The following is a 23,356-nucleotide window of genomic DNA, read 5'->3' as shown; positions in this document are numbered from 1 at the left end:
ACCGGAGTAGTAACCGTCTTCCAATTCACCAAGTGAAGTTTTCTTTCCCCCCCTTTTCCATCCCATAAGAAATTTCTAAAGATCCTCTCAATAAGATTTACCACTCTCATTGGAATAGGAAAAAGAGAGAGGAAATAAGTAGGTAAATTAGACAAGGTGCTTTTAATTAATGTAACTCTGCCCCCTTTGGATAAATAGATCTTTTTCCAGCCAGCTAATCTCCTTTCAATCTTTTCTATCACCCCATCCCAAATGGAGACAGAATTATGGGGAGCCCCCAAAGGTAAACCAAGGTATTTCATAGGTAGAGAAGTAACTTTGCAGCCCATAATATTAGCCAAATCATATATATTGCTGACTGAACCCACTGGAACGATTTCAGATTTATTTAGGTTTACTCTAAGTCCAGAAACAGCTTCAAAACATAGCAATAAAGCTCTCAAGGCCCGAAGATGATCCTGGTTAGCTTCACAGAAAAGTAAAGTGTCATCTGCGAAGAGAAGATGAGAAACAGTAATGCAGCCCCTAGCAGCATCACCCACCTTAAAACCCGCCATATGACCTCCATCAATTGCCGACTCAATCATACGACTCAAAGCGTCAATGACTAAGACAAAGAGAAAAGGAGACAAGGGATCTCCTTGCCTTAAGCCGCGAGAACTACTGAAAAAACCAGCCGGACAGCCATTCACCAAAATAGAAAACTTGGTCGTCGAAATACAATGAGTTATCCAAGAACACCATTTCTCCCCAAAACCAAATTTTTTAAGCAAATAAAGAAGAAAATCCCAATTTACATGGTCAAAAGCTTTTTCCATGTCTAATTTGACTAAGATTCCAGATTGACCTGTCCTTATTCTGTTTTCCAAACACTCATGAGCAATAAGAACCGAATCAAGAATTTGTCTTCCCTTCACGAACGCATTTTGAGGCTTTGTGATAATTTTATCCATAACCATGCTGAGGCGATTGGCTAACACCTTAGAGAGGATCTTATAAACCCCGTTGACCAAGCTGATTGGTCGAAAATCCCTTATTTCAACAGCACCTGCCTTCTTAGGGATAAGGGCTAAAAAAGTAGTATTAAAGCTCTTTTCGAATTTGCTGAAGGAGTAAAATTCTTCAAAGACTTTCATAACATCATCCTTCAAAATATCCCAACAAGCTTGGAAAAAAGCCATGGAGAAACCATCAGGACCCGGAGCTTTATCCTTTGACATGCCCCTAACCACATCTAGCACTTCGTCTTCCTCAAAGGGCCTCTCCAGCCAAGTAGCAGTTTGATTATCTATGGAATCAAAAACCAGCCCCTCTAACTTGGGCCTCCAAGAGTAATCTTCCCGAAAAAGTTTCTCATAAAAATTCGCAATATGCTCTTTTATCTCTTCCTTATCACAAATCACATTATCGTCAACCTGGAGGACTTCTATGGCATTATTTCTGCGATGTGAATTAGCCATTCTATGAAAGAATTTCGTGATAAGAGGCTTCTGTTGGTACACTGAATGTTCAATGGTGGCTGAGGGTGTTTGATGGTGAGAATTTACTGGTGGTTTGGAGTGGAATATTGGTTTCCCGAAACTGGTAGTAATCGAATCAAAAGTATTAGAGGTAACAAGGGATGAGGGATATTTGGACATTACTGAGAGGAGCTGGAGAGTTGTGAAAGGAATGAGCCTAGGGTTGGCCATAGTGCTTTGGTGGATTGTTTTAAGGATGAAAGAAGGGAGTTTTATGCTGTTCATCAGGAGGGAGATAGAGGTTTCATCACGCAGAGATGTTCTAACTCCTGCGGCTATTACATGGCATTAGTGGAGTATGGAGGAGGGTGTCGATAGAATTTCATCTTCATTCCAGAGGAGAAGGACAGAAAAGGTTGGAGGAAGTTGGGGGATGCACTGAGGGAGGCTGAAAGAGAGGGTGGACATGTTCATATGCTACCGGTGGTGGCGATGGTGGCTATGAACCAACCTCACACGTTCGTACAGGGAGGTTCTCCAAAAGTCGCAGGCATGGGTGCCGTCCCATGCACATAACAGGTCAGAGGATGGTCTGACATGTCATAAAGCCTAAGTGGAGCTGCTGGTTTTGGGAGGGCTGGTTGTGCCGCTGGTACAGTAGGCTTACAGGGGCAAGATGGTGGTGGCAGGTGTGTTGTCGCCTTGGCAGAGGAAGGCGTGTATTGTACTCTTACAGACATTAAAAAAAGTTAGATGCATTGTAGGAGAGAATGGAGTGCCTTATATGGTGCGTTGGGGAGAATTAGGTGGTGGGCTTGGGCTGTGGGCCACTCCAGTGTACTTCAAGATGTGAACCAAATTTGAGGGAAGGCAAAGCAAGACTCGGGCCATATTAAATAGAGAAATGATAGTGCCAACAAAATTTTGTACACACATTTCGTACCGATTTTTTTTTTTTTAAATATTATTTATTTATTTATTTATTTTTTATTTATAGTGTTTTGTAATGACTGATTTATTTTTTTGAAAATTTTTTTAAAGGGGTTTAAAAAATGTTTGAAAAAAAATCAGTAGAAGCTTCAGTGCATCTAGCATCACTTTATTAAATATATGAGACAGGTTGGCCCTGTATGGAGGAACGAGAGGAACGGTTGCTGTTTCGACAATAGGGAACGCTTATCGGAAGGGTTTAGGGACTTTTTCTTTCATATATTGTTGTTTTGGGCTTCAGCTATTGTATTGAATGGGACGAGTTTTAATGACTTTTATGCTGTTTTTTACAGCACTTAGCTTATAATTTGGTTCATCTCCTGTATACTTTCTATATACTTGGGCCTTGCCTAATTATGTGGTTTAATAAATTCTTTTTACTTATAAAAAAAAATGTGCGCATTATTTCATTCAGTGCTTTGGGCCTAGGTGCTAGACAGAGTCTGCCTTGACTGTGCCTAGTGCCCTCACCTTCACGGATATAGGGTTAGATATAATTCTGGGTCTGTTTTAAGTCTGATCTCATAATTCACAGGTCCTAGGTTTAACTAGGTAAAAGGCATGTTGCGTTTTACAGTCTCCAGGATTCCTTGTCATAAAAATAATAAAGAAGTCTGATCTCATAATTAACAACCTTATCGTAATACATTTATTGTCGGTCAAGTTCTTATTATCAAGATATCTGGTTAGGCTGTCTTATAATTGGGTTCCTGCGGCTTTTTGAACATGCCTTTGTGATCTTAAATCAATGCATATATTTCATATCAACACATTATTCTTTCACTTTTCTTTTTAGTACAGTTTTGTTTTTTTCCTGGTTTGTACAGGTTGATGTCAATGGTGGAGTGTCTTTAAAGCATAGATTATTTGGCCACCAGAAACCTGTCTGCGCTGCTTCATGGAGTCCTGATGATCACGAACTCCTTACCTGTGGACTGGAGGAGGTTATCAGGCGCTGGGATGTTTCTTCTGGTGAGTGCCTACATGTTTATGAGAAAGCTGGCATTGGCCTTGTGTCCTGTGGATGGTTTCCAGATGGCAAATGGATATTCTCTGGTGTCAATGACAAGAGTATTTGCATGTGGCAATTAGATGGGAGAGAGCTGCAGTGTTGGAAAGGGCAACGAACTCTTAGGATATCTGATTTGGAAATAACGAATGATGGAAAACAAATTATAAGTATTTGTAGAGAAAATGCAATACTCCTACTTAACAGGGAAGCAAACACCGAAAGATTAATTGAAGAGGATCAAACAGTAACCACGTTTTCACTATCAAGGGATAATAGGTTTTTGCTGGTTAATCTTCTGGACCAAGAAATCCATCTCTGGAACATTGATGGTGACCTCAAGCTTGTTGCCAAGTACAAAGGTCACAAACGCACCCGGTTTGTGATCAGATCTTGCTTTGGTGGACTTGCCCAAGCTTTTATTGCCAGCGGCAGTGAGGATTCTCAGGTACGGGTTTTTATTTTTTCTTTCAAGTTTTTTTGGACTATGCTTCTTGGTTTTTATGGAAAAGTTCTATTCTGTAGAAAATTCATTGCGTTTAACTGCTCCTATTCCAACCGAGAGAATGCTTTGTATGTATTATGTATGTTTTTGCGGATATTATATCCAAATTGAGCCTGCTATTTTGCACGTTCGTATAATAATTTGTGATGTCCAAAATCATTATTGGTGAGAAGAAATTAAAAATGTAGCTTGTAGTTGCTTTTCTATGTCACCTCTTGTGAGTATTTACTACTACTAAATAATAACTAAATTGCTAGATGCAATTATCTGTCTGCTTCAGATGTACAGCTTAGGAAAAAATTCAAAATGTGAATTCTAGATAGTATGGTAGAATTCATATTAATGACTTTTTCTAAAATATCAATCTATTTTCAAGTGGATTATCTCTTTGGATGCATGGTGATCTCAATTTGATCATTATACATGGTATTGATTCGTGCTCAACCCATATGATGAAAACTCATTGTATCCAATTCCTTGGGAGATGCTGTCGAAGTGTATGAAAATAGCCGAATAGTTTGGCCTTGAGTTTTGTATATTATATATAGACTTTACAAGAATGCTATACATGGAAAGCTAATAAATTCCCGCATGATTCTAGGCCGATACATGTAAACTATAATCTGTCAAATAATGTATGCTAACTATACAGAATAATGAATGGAGAAATAAGGAAATAATTGTGGGCTGAAATAAGGAAAGAAGTGTGGACCTGGGACAATGGTGGGAGGACATGGTTCAATGTCCCAAGTGTGATTGGCCTCTAGAGTGGCAATTTCTTCCTACATAGCTTGGCGCCAACAATCATGCTTGGCAGCATGTGAGTAGCATGTGGGAATATCAAAATGGGACAATGCAGCAGTAAGAGCTGAAATAAAATTGCTAGAACTGTAAGAGGGAAATCCATACCCATCCGGGGGTATAGAGGCTTTGGAGGTGTTGTAACTGACTGAATCTAGAGCATGGTAGGTTCAGATAATGGGTGAACCACCTGAAGAGATTGTGGGCGGGAGCATCTTGTATACACAACACCTAGTTTAAAACTAAAAGTGACTGGATGAAGATCAGAGAACTGCTGCTCAAAGGAGGGGAGAATCACAGTAGAAGCGGAGGGCACAAAGGGCACAGGATAACTAGGTTGCTTAGCAAATAAGCGGAAATTGGGAGACTCCATGTGTAGGACTTGAGAAGGTAAACAATTAATCAAGTGACTAGCAGTTTTCAGAGCCTCTACCCAAAACATGGATGGAACTGAGGATTCTAACAAAAAAGTACGTACCACATCTAGGAGATGACGATTTTTGCGTTCGGCTACTCCATTCTGTTTAGGAGTAGTGGGACATGAACGTTGATGAATAATACATTAGAAGCCAAGAATGCTTGAAACTCAGTAGACAAATATTCATTGCCGGAATCTGTGTGTAATGTCTTAATAGAAGTAGAAAATTGATTGTCAACATACGCGAAAAACTCAGTGAAAGAAAACTTCAGATTTTGAGCGAAGAAAGTAGACCCAAGTAAATTTGCTATGATCATCAATGAAAGTCACATAGTATTTAAATTTTTCATGGGAACTAATCGGGGAAGGTCCCCAAACATCACTATGGATAAGATCAAAGCAGTGAGATGCTCTACTGGCATGCAAAGGGAAGTGAAGAATTTTGCCTTTACCAAGTTTGCAAGAAGCACACTCAAGAGATAAAGAAGAACGTTCTTCATTACCAAGTAAACCAGAGTTCAATACATGAGATAAAATCTGAGTATTGGGATGGGCTAAACGACGATACTACACCATATTAAGATCAGAAACATAACAAGTAAAATACTTAATAGAAGAAACATGAGAAAAAGCTGGAACAGGCAAAAGTAGTGGAAACAAGCGCCCCACTTTAGGTCCCTTCATGATCGGCACCCTCGTTACCTAGTCTTGCCCAATACAACCATTACCAGAAAAATTAACAGCACAATTATTATCAACTAATTGACCAACAGAAATAAGATTCGTAGAAAGTTGAGGAGCAAGAAACACATCAGTGAACTTATAAGAGGCATCTTCAATAGCAGCTATTGGCAAAGAACTGCCATTGGTAGTCTGAATAGCAGATTGAGCAATGTAGGGCCAAACATGACATAAGGCAATGGGAGTATTCGTCATGTGATTAGAGGCACCCGAATCCACGTACCAGAGTTTAGTAAAATTATTACCTTGGAACCCCATTGCTGATAATGCTGAAATTAGCATCTGTTGCACCATGTCGGGAGTGCAGTAATTCATTGCAAGAGGTGTAGGAACTGAGGAGTCACCTGAAGAAGAGCCAGGAGTTGTAGAAATGATTGTGGAGGGTACAATAACAGAAGTCTGAAATGCTTGGGCCTGACGATTCTGGGGGCGGATACGACATTTTTTGATAATGTGACCCTTTTTCTTGTAATAAGAGCAGTGCTTTTTGGAATAATTAGCAGTAATATGCCCAAAATCCTTGCAGCAAAAACACTGCAAGGTGCTAGAATGCGCAGACGGTCCTCGTCGTTGAGCAGCATAAGCCACAGGAGCGGACCCTGAACTACCATGAGATTGCTCCAGAGTAGCCTGAGTATACTAAGCCGTTGTTCTTCACGAAGTAACTCACCAAAGCAAACATCAAGAGAAGGAACAAGAGAGCGATTTAGCAGAGGAGCGAACAGATTCATACTCGAGGTGGAGTTTCATAAAAAACAAATCATGACGACTAGTCTTGTGAAGACATTGAATAATGGAAAGAGAGGCAACAGGAACAACCATGATAACTAGATCTTAATATTCGTTCCATAGAGTCAAGAATGTCGAATAATAGTCTTGGATGGAACAATTGTCATGTTGAAACATGGCAATCGCATGCTCTAACTGAAAACCACGGGCACCGTTCTTGATGATATACTTTCTTTAAGTAAGTTCACATGGATTGAGCAGTGCGATGAGGCTGTAAGTGGGTGACAATATGTGGCTCAACCGAGCCAATAAGCCAAGACATAATCCGAGCATCAAGCACAACCCATAAAGGAGAAGACGCTGAATCCTTGGATTTATCAGGATTGGGTGCACAATCTGTGCCGTTCTTTTCCCTTAAGGAAAAGCTCAAACTGAAATGTCCACGTAGAATAATTGTTGCTCGTAAACTTGGCATACACAGGTGTGGAGTCCATGCTAAATAAATGGAACCTAAGACAAGGCAAAGTAGCAGAAAATAAATCGAAATAAAATGAGTTGAGGGACTGGTAATGACAATATCACAAAAGCCAAAAAAAAAAAAAAAATCCACAAGAGTGTGGCTGTGAGTGCCATGAAGATATAGACTGCCAAAAATATCCAAACCAAAACAAAGGTGCTGAAAATCACCTAAACCAGAAGAAAATTGTACCAAAAGTCTGAGAAGAGACCGAGAATGCCCAGACCAGAACAGAACTGCCAACAGCGAAAGTGAAGCCAAACCAGAAACTTGTGCCGAAAGCCAGAAAGTAACAAGAGAGTGCACGGAAACAAGAACTGAACCCAAGAGATGCAACAGAAGGCGCCGAAAGCAAGCATAGAACCAAAAAACAGCGACAAACACAGCCGAAATCCCCAAGATTGAAACAGACCCAGCCGAAAAACACCAAACCAGAAAGCAGAACACCGAGAGGCTGTGACGTCGGGGCACCACAAGAGAGAAACCGAGACCCAAAAAAAAATTCGAGAGAGACAAGAACCTTAGGCTCTTGATACCATGTCAAAGTGTATGAAAACTGCTGAATAGTTTGGCCTTGAGTTCTGTATATTCTATATAGACTTTACAAGAATGCTATATATGGAAAGCAAATAAGTTCCTGCATGATTCTAGGCCTATACATGTAAACTATAATCTGTCAAATAATGTATACTAACTGTTCAGAATGATGAATGGAGAAATAAGGAAATAATTGTGGGCTGAAATAAGGAAAGAAGTGTGGACTGTTGTCCGTTGACAGATGCATCTATATAGTAAGCCAGTTTGACGTCCGCGATAGAGAGAGAGAGAGAGAGAGAGAGAGAGAGAGAGAGAGGAGCCGCCGCCGCCTGTCCTGTGAGTGACAACACACATCCGGCACAAATAGGACCGGCGGACAATGGTGATGTTACTAAAGGGTACCCGGCGCTGGATATCCTTCCGATGACCTGGGTTTTTTTTCTGCCTCGCCTCTGCCTGCCTTGTACTAGCTTTCTCAGTGGAGCCACCGGCATCTCTTCTCACAGAAAAGTGCGATTGGTCCCGGCAACCTCTTCACTGGCCACCAACGTTGGATTTACTCCAGTGACTGTTTTTTTTTTTTTTTGTTGGATTTCTATTTTTCAAGATCTGTCAGGAGCGGCATCCTTGTTGGCTTCCAGCAACCTCTCGAAGGGCATTTCGCAGTCACTGTTTTCTTCTAGTGATTGGTTTGTATCCCGTAGCCTTTTTCAATAGAATGAAGCCCCCTTACAACTTGGAAAGCCCCTGCTTGTGAAGTTGAATCAGTATGGGTCAATGGTGTGTTTTTGGGTAGAATCAAAGGCTTTTGAGTTTTTGTCAGAAACTTGGAGGTCTTCATTAAAAATAGCGGAGAGGGGCAGAAGGGTTTGGAGATCTGTAGTAATGGGTCGGAATGGTATAAAATGGTTGATTGCTATGGTGGGAGCAGCATTTAAGGCGGGGAGAAATTCAGATTATACAAAACACTTGAGCGAAGGTAATAGAGAATTCATGGCCCAACGATGCTCCAACAAGCATGGTTGGTATCTAATTGTCACCGAATATGGTGGAGGAGGTTGGCGGAGTAGTGTTGTAATTTCTGAAGGGCATGAAGGACAAGGTTGGGAGAAGTTTGTAGCGGAATTACACAGTCACGAATTTGCTCTATGATGAGGGGTCAAGAAAGGAAAAGAAGAATGAGAACACCAAAGACCCAAGCATATCCATTGTGGCAAAGCGATTGTATGAGGCAGCTCTAAAGATGGGTCAAAACCAGCTTGAAGCGATGCAAAATTCTCTAAAGGATATGGAAACCCAACTTGTCGAGTTGAAGACAGCGATAGCTTTCTTGTCTAAAAAAATAGACACGTTTTCAATTGAAGGCAATAGGCTTGTTAAGACTAAGATAGGCCCGATTCCTTTAAATTCAGATAAAGGAGAACGGAAGATCGGATTCGATCCTGTCCCTATAACTTGATCCAGGAGAGCGTGGTAGGTCAAAAGGAAATCTAGGTTATTTTGAAGTGGGGTCTACGTCGGGTGTTGGTGTAGAGAATGCAGTAATGGAATGTCATTCGCCTCAGGTAACACAGGATAAACCGTTAGGCGGTGTTACACCCTTGCCCGAAAATGGTGAAGGAGATAGGATCCGCTGAAGTTGCATGTATAGGGTCGCCTGAGGTGAAGGGACTTGCTGTCACCCTAGAAGCTCTAATGGGGATGGAAAGAAACAATGGAGGTGATGAGGAGGTATGGGACTTGTCGTTGGTGCCTTGTGTGGAAGAAAGTCTAGAATTGGGAATGCAGTTGGTTAATATGTCTGAGGATAATGTTTCTCCCCTGGTCTCTTTTCCTTCGATAGTGGATTGGATTCTGCTTAAAGTTAACGAGATTCTGCCTTTGGTGGGGATTTCACATGGAGGATGCGAAGACCAGTTCAATGAACTAATCACCGTGATCGAGGCAAGCCATGCGCTTGAAACCAAAAGTTTCAAGAAAAACAGGGAGTTACAACATGTTTCTAGGGGCAATTAACTATGACACTAAGGGAGGTAGCTCAGTTAGAGGGAAGTCTATAGGGGGGGCAATGTGAAGACGGGAAACAAAAGGGATTGGGGTTGGGGTTTGGCTTGGGTATTAGTTATACGGGAAACAAGGGGTTGAGGTTTAGTGTGTTTTTTTGGGTATTTTGGGTAGTTTTGGGATAAGTGTATTTTGGGTTGTTTTTTTCGGTCTTTTTTGGATCATTAGGGGCGCTTTATTATGAGCTAGGTGTTTTCTTGTATACGTTCAGTGTACTTGGTTACTCATTTTGATTTATAAAATATTTTTACTTATAAAAATAAAATAATGCCTCTGTCTAAGTAGGAGAAAACATGATTTTAATGATTTTATGTTACTAGGCAAATTGCCTAGATTGCTAGGTTATAATTGTTATCGACAAGCAATTCAAGGCACTGCTATATGTATGGTAACTTTAGCAGCTCTTGAAGTTAGAACCATCAACTATTGGGAAAAATTACCCATGATTCATTTACTTCTGTTTGGAAATATATACCTTCCATCTATATTTTGGAAGGTCTCATTCATTGTCTGCATCAAAAAGTCAAACATAATTTATGTTGGCTTAGCATTTATGTATTAAAACATAATGTAACACCCGTTCCCTAAGGTTAGAAATGTCACGTGCTTATGTAAAAATAGCCAGGCAAGAGATTACAAAACTTAATTAAATAAATATAAGAGGCCTGAAACTAAATCAGCTTCATCTAAGCCAGCCTTACCTGCTCGTAATCATCATCATCCTCACCTGAGTGGTAAAAAACATGAAATAAAATTAAAATAAGTACAAGACTCAATAAGAAACTCATCATAACGTAAACATAATAAACGTAAGGGTTTTCATAAATTTCTTCATTTGCTGATAATTAAAAATCATGACTATTCATACTCATATTTATGCTATGCATGACTTGTCTTGATTTATTGGAATTCGTTGACTGATCTGACTTATTTGACTAATCTGACTGGCCAACATACTTAACCTTGTGTGCAAGGTTGTGCACCAGCCCCAGATCATGCGGTTGCAAAAGGAGCCATTGAGTAGTATTATAGCATACCATAGTGGACCATGCTTGAATCCGTGGCTTGCACATTCATCCTGAAACTATATTGGTACCATACATTTGAATGGCCGTTTGATTAAATTGATCTGATCTTATCTCGCACTTGAAGTTAAGAAAGCTTACGTATCTTATTCAACGGATGCATGACATATATACTAATATAAATAATTGTAAAATGCTCAATCTGAACTTGATGTGGAAAATTAACATAATCGTGTGGTATGATGAATGGCTTGCATAAATCATGACATGCGTGGTACCTCATTGCATTGTTTCCTGAATCTTCATAGTTCTTTACCTATACAAAATACAAATTGTTACTAACATTTATAGAAAAATGTATCGTAATATTCTACTTAGTTATCCTCCTTCTACTTATCAAAAAAATATTCTACTTAGTTAATACATACCATGGAGAATATTTAATAAATACTTTATTTCATTCAAAATTATTGAATACTAATATAATTTAAAACTAAAACATATTTTAAGTTATAATTTAGTAGGAGATGATGGTTTCTATGCCGATAGGGAAGAAAAGTGATGGGAAAAGGAGATGATGGTTTGCAACGGAGACTCGCCGAGGGAAAGTTGTGTCCGGTGGATCTGAGGGCTTTCTAGGTGGTTTCCAATGATATGGGGGTGGTTACCTTGGCTTCACGCGCATGTTTCTTTTGGTGTTCGATGGCTCAAGGTGGCTGTTGTGGTTTAATAGTACTTTGGCTTGGAGTAGCAGCAGGATGTGGGAGGCTCTAGCAGCAGCTTGCTGTGGAAAGGGAAGGAGTCGCAATGGTGTAAGGCGGTGCAGGGCCGAGCTAGCTTCCTCTCGTGGTGGTTGAGTGATGGTGGAATGCTCTGTTCTTGGTATCGCCAAACAGAGAGTGACAGGCCGTTGGGTTGCCGTGCATAGGCTGAAAGGCAACTGCACTGCCATGCGTGGTGATCTCTCGGTGCTCTGATTTGTTTACGGTGGTTTGCGGAGGTATAGGGGCCGTGCTTATGTTGGGTTCTCTGCTGGTAGTGGGTTTTCATGGTGGACTGCCTTGTGGTGCCGAGGAGTGCTTGCTGTGAGGATAACGATAAGCTGCCTCAGTTTTTGGGAAGATTTATGAAGGAGAGGGAGGTTTTTTTTTTTTTTATAGGTAAAAGAGAATTTATTAATCCACGTAAATAGGCAAATCTTGAGTACACAGGAAGTATACAAGAAAGAGCCTAATTACAAAAACTACGCACTACGGAAAGTAGCATAAAAGTCATTAAAACTCATTCCATTCAATACAATAGAAGGCCAAAGCAACAATGCATGAAAGAAAAAAAAACCCTAAAACCATCCGGAGAGCATTCCCTATTGACGAAACAGTGGCCATTTCTTTTGTTCCATGTGCCCAACATGTTCCAATTCCTTCAGTCACAGCCGATGTAACGGATCACTCACCAAAGAATCATCCGAGAGAAGGGGAAGAGTAACGGACGTCTAAACCGTTTAACTTGATTTTTTTTTTTTATGGAAAATAGACTTCATTTCATTCAATGAATCCAAAGTTATAGCTGTGACCGATAAATACAAAGAAAACCCAAATTACAAGCCAAACTACTCATTTGTTTGGGGCTTCCCCACACACAAATTTCTTTGTGACAGACAGTATCTTAATTTCTATAAGGTCTCTAATGACAAAACCTTCTGAGATATGAGATTTTGTAAAAACAGAGATTTCAGTCCCGTTTCACCTAATTTTTAATAATAATAATAAAAACAATCCAAATTAAAATGAACAACTTATTAATGATTTAAAATTTGATAAAAATATAATAGTAATAATAACAATAATAGAATGTTTATAATGATAATAAAACATAAAATTATTCACATTCTATCCTTAATAATATTTGGGTTGGGTTATTACACATAAATTATGTTTTAATACACCTCTTTAATATTCTGCCCTCTCACTAATGGAGTATGCAGAGGTTGGTAATGAGCTGGAAATTTTGTTGCAGTGTAACATCTATTCCTGATAAGGTTAAGAATGTTACTTCTATACTTTCCTTCGCACCAAGTAATAAAAGTTCTATAAATCATACTATCTATCACTTCATTTACCTCAAAATAATAAATATAATAAATTCAACATATCCAAACTTAAGGAAAACCATATGTCATATAATTATTCTAAATAAATGCCTAATGGCCTATGTAATCAACACAAAGACATTTTAAAATATAAAAGCAAATTGAATCAAATACTAAGTAGCACATCATACAATGAAAAGAGCTATAAACATTCTATCTTTGAAAAACGCCAATAAAACATTTTTCACACATCCTAAAACTTTCTTTTTAGGATAGAAGTGCGTCGTCAGCAAATGGCGAGTTATGTTGGGGCTGGATCCATCACTCAAACCCACAGGAAAACCCAACAATAATCCCCTATGCTCCATATCCGATGTCATTCTACCAAGAGCCTCCATGACAATAACAAAAGTAAAGTGCACAAAGGATCTACTTGCTGAATGCCTCTGGAATTACTAATGAAACCTATGGGGTGCGTTCGCCAATACTGAAAATGAACTGAGGAGATACAATCTTTTAGAAGATGATGTCTCAATTGAAAAGATCGTGAGCCTTTTCAATATCCAACTTACAAATGACCCATGGCTGGCCAGATCTCAACCTGCTGTCCAAGCATTTGTTTGCACTCCTGAGTCTGGAATTTTCCCTCCAATTGCAAATGCATTTTGCTACCTCATTTTTGGGTCCCTACCTTCCATGGCCACCTGGACAAAGGTCATTGGCTGTCCTAAATCCATGGCTAAGTTACCTCTTGCTTCCTTGCATCATTTCACTTTACACTTGGTGAAAAGATTCTTTACAAGAACACTTTTCAGATTTTGTTCCCCATGCCATAGCCTAGTGTGCCACCCCTCTTCACCAATAAAATTCACTGACTTTGGCCAACTTTTTAATCTTTTTTAGTCAGTATAATGATGAGGTTTCAGATCTTTTTGATGCTTGTAAGAAATCTGGAAAATTGAGAGGCAAACGGCTAGAAGCTTGGCCGAAAAGTGCAAGCAACCTTCCTCACCTTTTCAGCTGTGTTGCCGCCACTCTCCAGGTGACTCACATTTGTTCTTTTGGTATGACCTTTTAATCATTTCTAGTCAGTTTAATTAATGGGATTTCAGCATCTTTTATTGGCTGCATTGGTTGGAAATCACACAAAGGAATTGAGGCAATGGAGGCCTATGCTGAGCCCCTTACAAGCAACCACACCCATGTCTTTTATTTTCTGCTGATGCCGTGCACTTCCACCAATGGAATTCATGCAATATCTGGTTATTACTTGGTAGATTTCTGAGCACATAATTATTAGGCACCCACACAAATTATTGGCAAGTTAAGAGAGTAACTTGGAGGAAGAAACACTTGGGGAACCCGAGCACCCCCACTCAGCCTTTCACCATCATTTCTTGCTGTCTTTTGCAGACAGGGCTGGACTGCACCTCTATAACTCTTGGATATTAGTTTAATCTTGAGGTGTGATATCCCATTCTAATAAGGGTAGGTGGTATATGAGATCCCACATTGCTTGGGAAGCAGAAATTCTTGCTCTTTATAATGTTCCAAATGGGCTCCAATTGTTATCATTGATTAGTCCTTTCGAAGTATAGGTCATGTGGATTGAGCCTTCCATTGGGGCGTTACATGAGGGATTTTGGAGGTTTATGATTGGGCAACAAAGAGGTGAAGCAAGAGAGGTGATGGGCGGTTTTATAGCTTGAAGACTTGAGTTATTTTTCTCACTTCACCACCTGGAAACCGAGAGGCCTAAGTGCGGATTGCCATCTTCTTTCTTTTCTTCTAAAATAACCACACTTGTAGTAGGACACCAAGCCAAACATTCCCACTTGTCCCAAACAAAGAGTGAGTAGTTTGTGAGTTGCGTGATAAGGCTTCTTCGTGAAGTTGAGTTCTCCAACCTTGTGAGTAATCTCTTACCTTTTTTTTCTATAAGCATTAGAAGGTTATGTTAGTGCTTGTGTGAGAATCTTGTGTCTCTAAGGAAGGATGGCTTAATGGTAATCATGGTTGGGTTAAGTTGGTGGTTGTCACTAATGATGGATTTATTGGTTTTGGTTTGAGCTAGTAAGGAGTTGGGTTTTGTGATTTGTAATGTGTTTGGATACTTGTTTGGACGTGTATGGAGTTATTATTTAATGTGCACGATTCATATGAAAGACTTGAAGAATAGAAGTTAGAATGTCACCTAAGTCCATGAATGTTCTGATTTGGAGCCTTGTTGTTGTACGTGGATCTCTTGAGTTAATCTTCATGGAACGAGAGTTCTCATGCATTATAAGATGTTTGAAGACTTAGATCCTGTTTGTAAATGGAAAGTATGGTCTCGAATGTCTAAGAAAAACTATCAAGAAGCATGAGGTTGTAAGCCAAAGGAGTAGAGTGGTTAAAAGCATGTTTTGGTTTCAAGTTTCATGGTTGCATATGTATATGGTTCTCCTCAGTGTGTTTTGGATTAAGTGCTTGTGAAGGGTTAGCATCTTAAAGAAAGGGGTATTGATTGTGCTTATGATTTGTACTAATAATAATATGAATGATCTTTGTGTTAAGGGCACCAAAAAAAAGTGAGATTGATATGGTTGAGTTTTGGGTTTAAAGTGGGTTTTGTTTCTATGCATGCACTAGTATAATGTTCTCTTGCAGTCTGAATATGAAGAGTTTGAATCAAGAGAATGAATGTGCTTCTAAGACCTGTTTTAGGAAATAAAATTGTGTGATGTTTCAGCCATGATGATTTCTTGATGCCCGAATAGGTCTATATGCATGTTAGTGATTCAAGGTTTCGGGTTTGGTCTATGTTTTTGACAAGAAGCGTGAATATCAATGTTTTAAGGTTAAAAATGAGATTAGCATAGAAGTCCCATGATGTTGTTAAGTTCATAAGTTTTGGGATTGGTTTTGTAAATATTGAAAGTTTAGGTGTCTTGTTAAAGGATTTTAGGAATTTGATATTCCTTTATGTGACATTCGAAGTAGTCCTAGCATTAAGTATCACTTTTTGCAGCACGGCAACTTTCTTTTTAGGTGAAAAGTTTGTAAGTTAGGCTCTAACTTTACTTTTGGATAATATGGGTATGCTTGTGTGTAAATGATTCATATATTCTACTTATTTTAATACATTCAAATGACATGTGTATGATACGTGTTCTAGTTAGTTGTTCACATGTCACATGTTACAATCATTGTGTTACGCATTGGAAATAAATTTTTGTCATGACCCCAATTCTAGGATGGAGGGTTATCCTAGTAGAACCCTCATGTCCACTCTGAAGTAATTAAAGATGGAGTGGTATGCCCTGGGTTAATGAAGAACAATCAACGACTTCAAATGGGATAGTAACGGTCCCGGAGCAAAGCTAAGAGCATTATAGCTGGTGGATGTGCTATAGTACTCATGGTGAAGGTCGTTTTGCGCTGCCTAAGTATTCTTGAGATGAAGCCATAGATGGTGTCACTGGTTGTGTGGTGTTGTGTGGTGAAGATAATTAGTAGGTGCGCACAGTTTACGGGGAATCTTGAGGTATCCATACGTTTGGAAAGGAATGTTTCATGAATGTTATGATGTTACAAGTTGCTAAATTTTGGAAAGAAACCTTGAGGTATCCATACAAATTCATGAAATGCAAGTTCATATTCATGCATACATGTTCGTGTTTACTCTAATCATGTTCATGTTATCTTTGTGTATGTTCGGGATATAATTTACTGAGATTTTAAGGAATCTCACCATGGTAGTCTCACTATCATTCCCATCCCGAAATAGTAGAATTTGTGTAACAGGTTAGGAAGTGGTCGAGCAGGATGGGGAAGCGCAAGCCCTTTTGGTCAAAGATTGTTGAAGACGATCTCATTTTTTATTACAGACTAGAACTGATCATTTTCCACATAGAACTCTTTCTGCACCTGATGGCAAATATTAGGGAAATGGTTGATGAAAATGAATGAAATTGTCTTCGTGATTTTGAATGATGGGTTAAGCTTGAACTGAACAAATGTATGGTATTTTAGAAGACGTGATTATTTGGGATAAATAGTTTTTTGGTACCATGATTTACTTAGACTTTTTCCACTGCGACTTATTCATATTGCTATAAACATGCTAGGGCATTGCATGATTACTGTCATAAACAAGGGGTATGTAACCTAGTATTGCATGTCCCGATGTTTCAATCACCTCCAAATCCCAAGCAGAGGTTGGGGGCCTCACATAATAAAAGAATCTTAAATGTCAAAATGAAAAGCCCAAGTCTTGTGCTTTCCCTCAAATTTGTCATTACAAAAAACATGAATTGAAAATTTCCGAAAAACTCTAATACTCGGTCTGAACCCACAAGCTAAGCCTGATTATGTTGCTATATTCTTTTCACTTTGGATGGTTAAACCATAAAAACAAATGCATACTACTCAATAAGTAACCACATCACATAGAAAAGAACATAATAACATAGGATTTCCTTTTTGAAAATAGTCTTCTTGATAAAAGTGTCACACATACATGCATAAATACATAAATATCAACATATGCATTGAGTTCCATTTTCTTATTGACACACCATTGACCCTATTTGTTAGGGTTAGCAATCCTTGTGGTATCAATAAAATTATTCAATCATGCATTTGTTTTCTTGACCTATGGAATACCTTGGCCTTCATTTGGGATACTGCCTTAAGGCTAAGTCTATTCAAAAGTGTGATTGAAAAGACCGAGCATAGGTGTAGAGGAGGATGTATTTGTTTAATATGGCCAGACTACCTTAATTAAGGGCACTCTATCCAATTCATCCATATATTTCTTATCCCTGTTCCCCTTATCCTCTAGTGTGGCTAATCATATTTAGAATCTCCAACGTGCTTTTTTATGGAACGGGATAGGTGGTGTAAATTTCACCTAGTTATAGCCTATACAATTGCCCTTGGGCAGGATGCTTCAATGGTTTATTTATTAGAAGTCTTCGGTAGCTTCTCAACAGTGGAATGTCAGTTTCCTCATAGTGGCTCATAACTGGGAGGTTAGTGCCTTCACAGAATTCTTCAACTAATTGTACTGTACTGGAGGAAGTGTTGAAGGTGTCGACAAGATGCGCCCCGCTAAGAAATGGCAATCCATTATATCTCATTCTACAAGGTCTCACTAATTTCTTTCCTGGGGAAAGTATTTGGTGGAGTAAGGTGCCACTAAAGACAGTTTTCTTTATTTGGACAGCTTCCTTTGGGTAGATCCTAACTATGAACAACCTAAGAAAGCACTGAAGTATCTTGATGGATTAGTGTTGCATGTGTACAAAAAGTGGAGAAATGGTAGATCACTTTCTACTTCACTGTGAGCTTGCCAGATCTCTAGGAAACAACTTCTCCTGGTAGAGTTGGGCTAGCGTGGGTAATGCCCAGAGGTTGGTTGATTTTCTTGCAAATTAGAGAGGCTTTGGTATCTCATAACTCACAGTGTGGAAGGTGAATCCCCTAAGCTTAGTGTGGTGTAGTTGTAAGGAACGAACAACCAACATTTTGAAACATCATAAACGGTCAATTAATAAACTTAAAAGCCTCTTCTTCATTACTTTGTGTCTCGGGGAAGCATATAAATTTTTCATGGACTCCATTTCCTTTTATTTCTTTTTCTGTTTCTAGTTATTAATCAAGTGCTTTTTCTTATATACATCCTTTGTAATTGGAGTATAAAAAAACGAATTTCTATCATTTTGAAACATCATAAACGGTCAATTAATAAACTTAAAAGCCTCTTCTTCATTACTTTGTGTCTCGGGGAAGCATATAAATTTTCATGGACTCCATTTCCATTTATTTCTTTTTCTGTTTCTAGTTATTAATCAAGTGCTTTTTCTTATATACATCCTTTGTAATTGGACTATAAAAAAACGAATTTCTATTATGATTTCTACTTGGTTCTTGATGTGAAATCGAGAGGACATCAGCTATTGAAATGAGTGGTGGCAAAGCTTTAAATAATTATATGTTTTCATTTAAGAAATCTAGGGTTTGGGAGCTTCTGGAGGTGTTGCAGTGAGGGGTTTTAACTTTTAACTAGGAAATTAGTAGGAGATTTTATGTTAAGTAGGAAAGTAAAATCCTTTATATAATTGAAGTGGGTGGCAGAACTGGAATTCTTATTCCTTAAAGAAATTGGTCTTTTACGTCATCAAAAAAAGAAGTTGGTCTTTTATTTCTACTGGCTTTAGGACCAGCTGGTAGGCTGTAATTTGGACTGCTAGCTTCTTTAAAAAGTTATAAAACTTGTGGGGCTCATATCTGGTTTTGTCCAAAAGAGGGAATCCTATAACATCTTTAAACTTCCTTTAGGCAGCCCGTGGAAAGCGCTTTCTAAAATCATAAGCACTGGTTTAAACTTTAAAGTTACCCATTTTTCCTCAAATAGAAGCCCTAAAATTTCTGGTGTGACGTGAATGAGTACAGTTCATAGTATATACTTGACTCTTTAATAGTATTTTTTCCTAACATTTCACTTCATAGTATATACTTGACTCTTGATTTTAGGCATTCTATTTTTTTTTTCTAATTTCTTTAATGTGATGCCACCATAAATTGCATGAGTACAGTTTTCCATTTCTTTTGGAGCATTCATCATTTGATTTTATTGGGCTTGCAGGTTTATATATGGCACAGAGGGTCAGGTGAGCTGATAGAGGCATTGCCTGGCCATTCTGGAGCTGTGAATTGTGTGAGCTGGAATCCCGTGAACCCCCACATGTTGGCATCAGCCAGTGATGACCACACAATACGGATATGGGGCCTAAATGAGCTAAGAATGAAGCGCAAGGATACACATAGTAATGGCGTCCACTATTGCAATGGGGTACCTGAAAGGAGTCTGAAAGGAAGTCATTGGTTGTAATTTGTTATTTTCTCTGATCATTGTTTTTTTGTGTAAATACTTGCTTATCGCTGCAAGCAGACATTTTTATCAAACAAGCATGTGAATTCTGCAACAAGTTTATGAAAATAAATCTACCATTTTTATATATGGAGTACTTGATTATGGATGAAAGTGACTTTGATCTAATTGCTAAGCAGTTGGGTGAGGCTTCAATTTTATTAACAGTAACGACCCTTTTGTTGCTGGGCTGTTGGATTTTTAGTTCTGTTTAGTTCAAATTCTTGTTATGCTTTTTAGCTGGTTGATATTTATATGGAATGTAGGTTACCACATAAGTTGCTTTAAGGGCTTGTATGGACAGTTAGATATTTTCAGATATTCTCAAACCCTGTTATAATTTCTTTTTCAAACATTACTCAAACACAAAACTTTTTAATTTCAAATTCATCTAATCATTATCCAAACACAAAATTCAATATAGCTATTTTCAAATTTCAAAACACAAATTATATTCAAATATTTTTTTAATTTTATAATATTTATATTCAATCTTTTCAATCTTCTTTCTCAAAATTCAATAAAATTATTTTACTATTATTTACAGTATTTTGAAATATTTTAAGTGTCTAAACGAGCCCTTGGACTGTTTTTCTAGCATCACAGAAGACCTTTTGTTTTTGCTGTCGTCCATATGCTGTTGGTTGTTTAACTCGTTTGAAAGTCGCTGCAATACGCCAATATTAGAAGGGATGTTCATTAAACCTGCTAATTTTAATGGATTAAGATGACCTTTTTGTAATTAAATTGCTGATTATGCCCCCCATTTGTTAAATGGAATGGTCATTAAACCTTCTAATCCCCTATTATCTCTTTGCCTTGAATAAAGAAATGATGCCCACTACTTCTGTTATTTATCACTCAATGCTTGCTTATTCATGTTTCGCTTTACTTTGTTATTTTTCCACCATTTTTCCACCACATCCTTGCGATGAAAGTTCCAATATTTGACGTTCAGTTATTTCAGAATTCATATGAGATGGTCATGTTTGGCAACCAAAACCCAAATCCTTATTAAAGTTCTAATTCAGAGGGGTTTTTTAATTTCTTAAGAGCCTTCTTCCCAAACATAAAAGAACTGTACTGTGTAAAAGCTCTCCCAGATTTTTTCTGAACACTAAAATATTAAAAAGAGAATATCTTCCTGAACAGTAATTAAAAATAGAAAACTTGCCACCCTACGGTTGCCAACCTTGCCACTACAGAGGGCCCAAAACTAGTCGTCGGTAGTAGTGGTGGCAAACTGTAACAAACTGGTTCTTTCTTTTATAGTTACGAGTCTCGTTCTACGTGTCGAGCCTTGAGGGCGTGTTTTTAAAGATATCAAGTGATTTTTAAAAGTAAGGCCAGTATTTTAAAACTTACGAATATTTTAAATGTCCTGTAAATATTTATATAGGATATTTTCAACGTTATTGGACTAGACTGATTTTAAATAACACAATTATAATATTTTTGAAGAGTTCAAAAAATATTATAATTGTGAAAAATTATTTAATTTAAATGATTTTAGTCATTTAAAAATATTATGAGATTTAAATTATGTTGAAAACTCTAAATTAATTTAAATGGTTTTATTCTCTTCAAGTAATTAGTAAGACTTCAAGGAATATCATTTCAATTCGCCACCACAGCTCCACCGCACCTCCCTCAAGCCCTCCATGGCTAGCCATCAACCAACCAAGCCTCCCTCTCAATTTCCATGTCATGAGACCCAAGGCCCAAACCCCCTCCATGAACCACTATGCATCCACCGTGTGCCACCACTCTAGGACCACAACCAAACATTTTCCCACTCAGATCCACACTTGTAGCCACCTTTAATAGCCCAAACAACCACCGTACGCAGTTTAACCGCCACGTACGACTCTTCCGACGCCTTTGACCGTGACTGATAGTGACCAACATACGGGCTATCTCGTCAATGGTATAACCATTTATTCCTCGTTATTTATATTAAATGTTAGTTAATAGATTGTGGACTGTGTTGTTAGTATTGTGAGGTTTGCTGTTTAGTGAAGTATTGGGCTTAATTGTGTAGTGTGTTGTGTAGTGTTGTGGATTGTGATGTGGTGTAGTGTAAAGGGAGTACACATGGAGTGAACTCCATGTAATGCGGTGATGCACCATGTGGGCTGCGTTGTAGTGATGCATAGCGTAGTGTGGATGTAAGAGAGTTCACGTGAAATGTACTTTGTGCAATGTCGTGAGGCACCAGGTGGCGTGTCACTAAGGTTGGGATGACATAGTTGAGAAGCGGAGTGTATTGTGTGGCGTCAAAAACTATGGAACAGTATCCTGAAGTAGTTGTGATGTGACCCTATTATAATGATGGGTGTCATGATGTAGCTTGAGGTTAGTCTCGAGCTACGCGACGAGACCGAGGCATAGAATGAATAGGTCTTGTCGTGTAAGTGTTGGGATGAACTTGTAAAGGGGTCGGGAAGTAGGAAGGTCCTGCTGACCGGGTTTGAGTAGAAGTTGGTATCGGAGTATGGAGCTTGTTTATATAAGTGAGCATTCAACAAACTATAAGTTGATCTTAGGTGATAAAGGGTAAGGTACATGTTCATCTGGTGAGACACGTGTACTAGACAGATTTAGCATATATAATGGGTAATCTGTCTTAAGCATGGTTACACGATATTTAAGCCTCAGAGTTGGTTTGAATTCATGTGATATGTATGGATGGGAATGAGGATTGAGTATGGTCTAGGATGCATGAAGGTAGTAATGGGTATGTTGTCTAGGATCATGATGCGTGACTTAATTAGTCTAAGTTGTCACAGCTATTGGTTTTAGGAACCTCGTGAAGACCCCATAAGTTTTCACGAATCTATTAATCGTATAGGTTTTAGTCTAATTACATAGTTAGTGTTATCACTCACTATGGTATCAGAAGTGTGTTTTAATTATTGGAGATAGTTAGAAGTGTCAGAATGCGTTATGGTTTGTACCATTAGACTTGGTGGATTATTTAAGATTTTATGGTACAATAACTCATTTTTATATTTTCGGACGAAATGCCTGTTCGAAACAGTGAATTTATTTTTAGGGACACTTCGGGGCTGATTTTGATAAACGATTTTCACTATAGCTTCATATGAATATTTAGGATTTTTCGATACCAAGTTTATTATGCACTTTTTCGGAGTGATTAGTAACATTGATAAGCGCACCAAGTGCAATAGTTTTAAAATCACAGTGTGGAATGTCCAAATTAAGTTAGAAAAGTTTTAATTAGACACTTGGAAAGATCTTAGTCACACATGATGTATAGTATTAGACACTTGGATCAAGAGAAATTGAATTTGGACTTGATAGCAATCTAAACCCTCTTAAAATCCCAAATTGAGGCCCATTCGGTTTAGGCCCATTAAGGCCCACGAAATTGGGCACCTTAGCATTGATTTTGGCCAAGTAATTTCATCCCCCACATGGCTGATCAGATGTCTTCAAGAGGGCTTAGAAGGTTCTAGAAGGGAAAAGTCAAAGAGCCACCTCACTCTTCCAAGTCTACACTCCACCTTTAGAAAATATCTTGAACTGATTTTT

The 23,356-nt window shown here is 38.4% G+C and overlaps 1 protein-coding gene across 9 annotated transcripts in view; it reads left to right on the top strand.

Moving 5' to 3' along the window:
- The window catches only part of LOC122307656 (WD repeat-containing protein 26 homolog), a 42,448-nt gene extending 22,559 nt beyond the window's left edge, over positions 1–19,889 (top strand). For 8 of the 9 annotated variants that reach the window (XM_043120678.1, XM_043120681.1, XM_043120683.1 and 5 more), the window contains exons 4-5: positions 3,278–3,907; positions 19,517–19,889. In XM_043120678.1, coding sequence (XP_042976612.1) covers positions 3,278–3,907; positions 19,517–19,762 — 876 coding nt within the window. In that variant the 3' untranslated portion in view covers positions 19,763–19,889. Of the gene's footprint in view, positions 1–3,277; positions 3,908–10,745; positions 10,864–19,516 lie in introns of all 9 variants that reach the window. The other variant, XM_043120685.1, reaches the window with a different exon arrangement.
- The last annotated feature ends 3,467 nt before the right edge of the window (positions 19,890–23,356 follow it).

Source organism: Carya illinoinensis, chromosome 4, assembly GCF_018687715.1.
Source record: "Carya illinoinensis cultivar Pawnee chromosome 4, C.illinoinensisPawnee_v1, whole genome shotgun sequence".
In the NCBI taxonomy this organism is placed as follows: Eukaryota; Viridiplantae; Streptophyta; class Magnoliopsida; order Fagales; family Juglandaceae; genus Carya; species Carya illinoinensis.
This window is presented reverse-complemented; position numbering and strand designations above follow the sequence as displayed.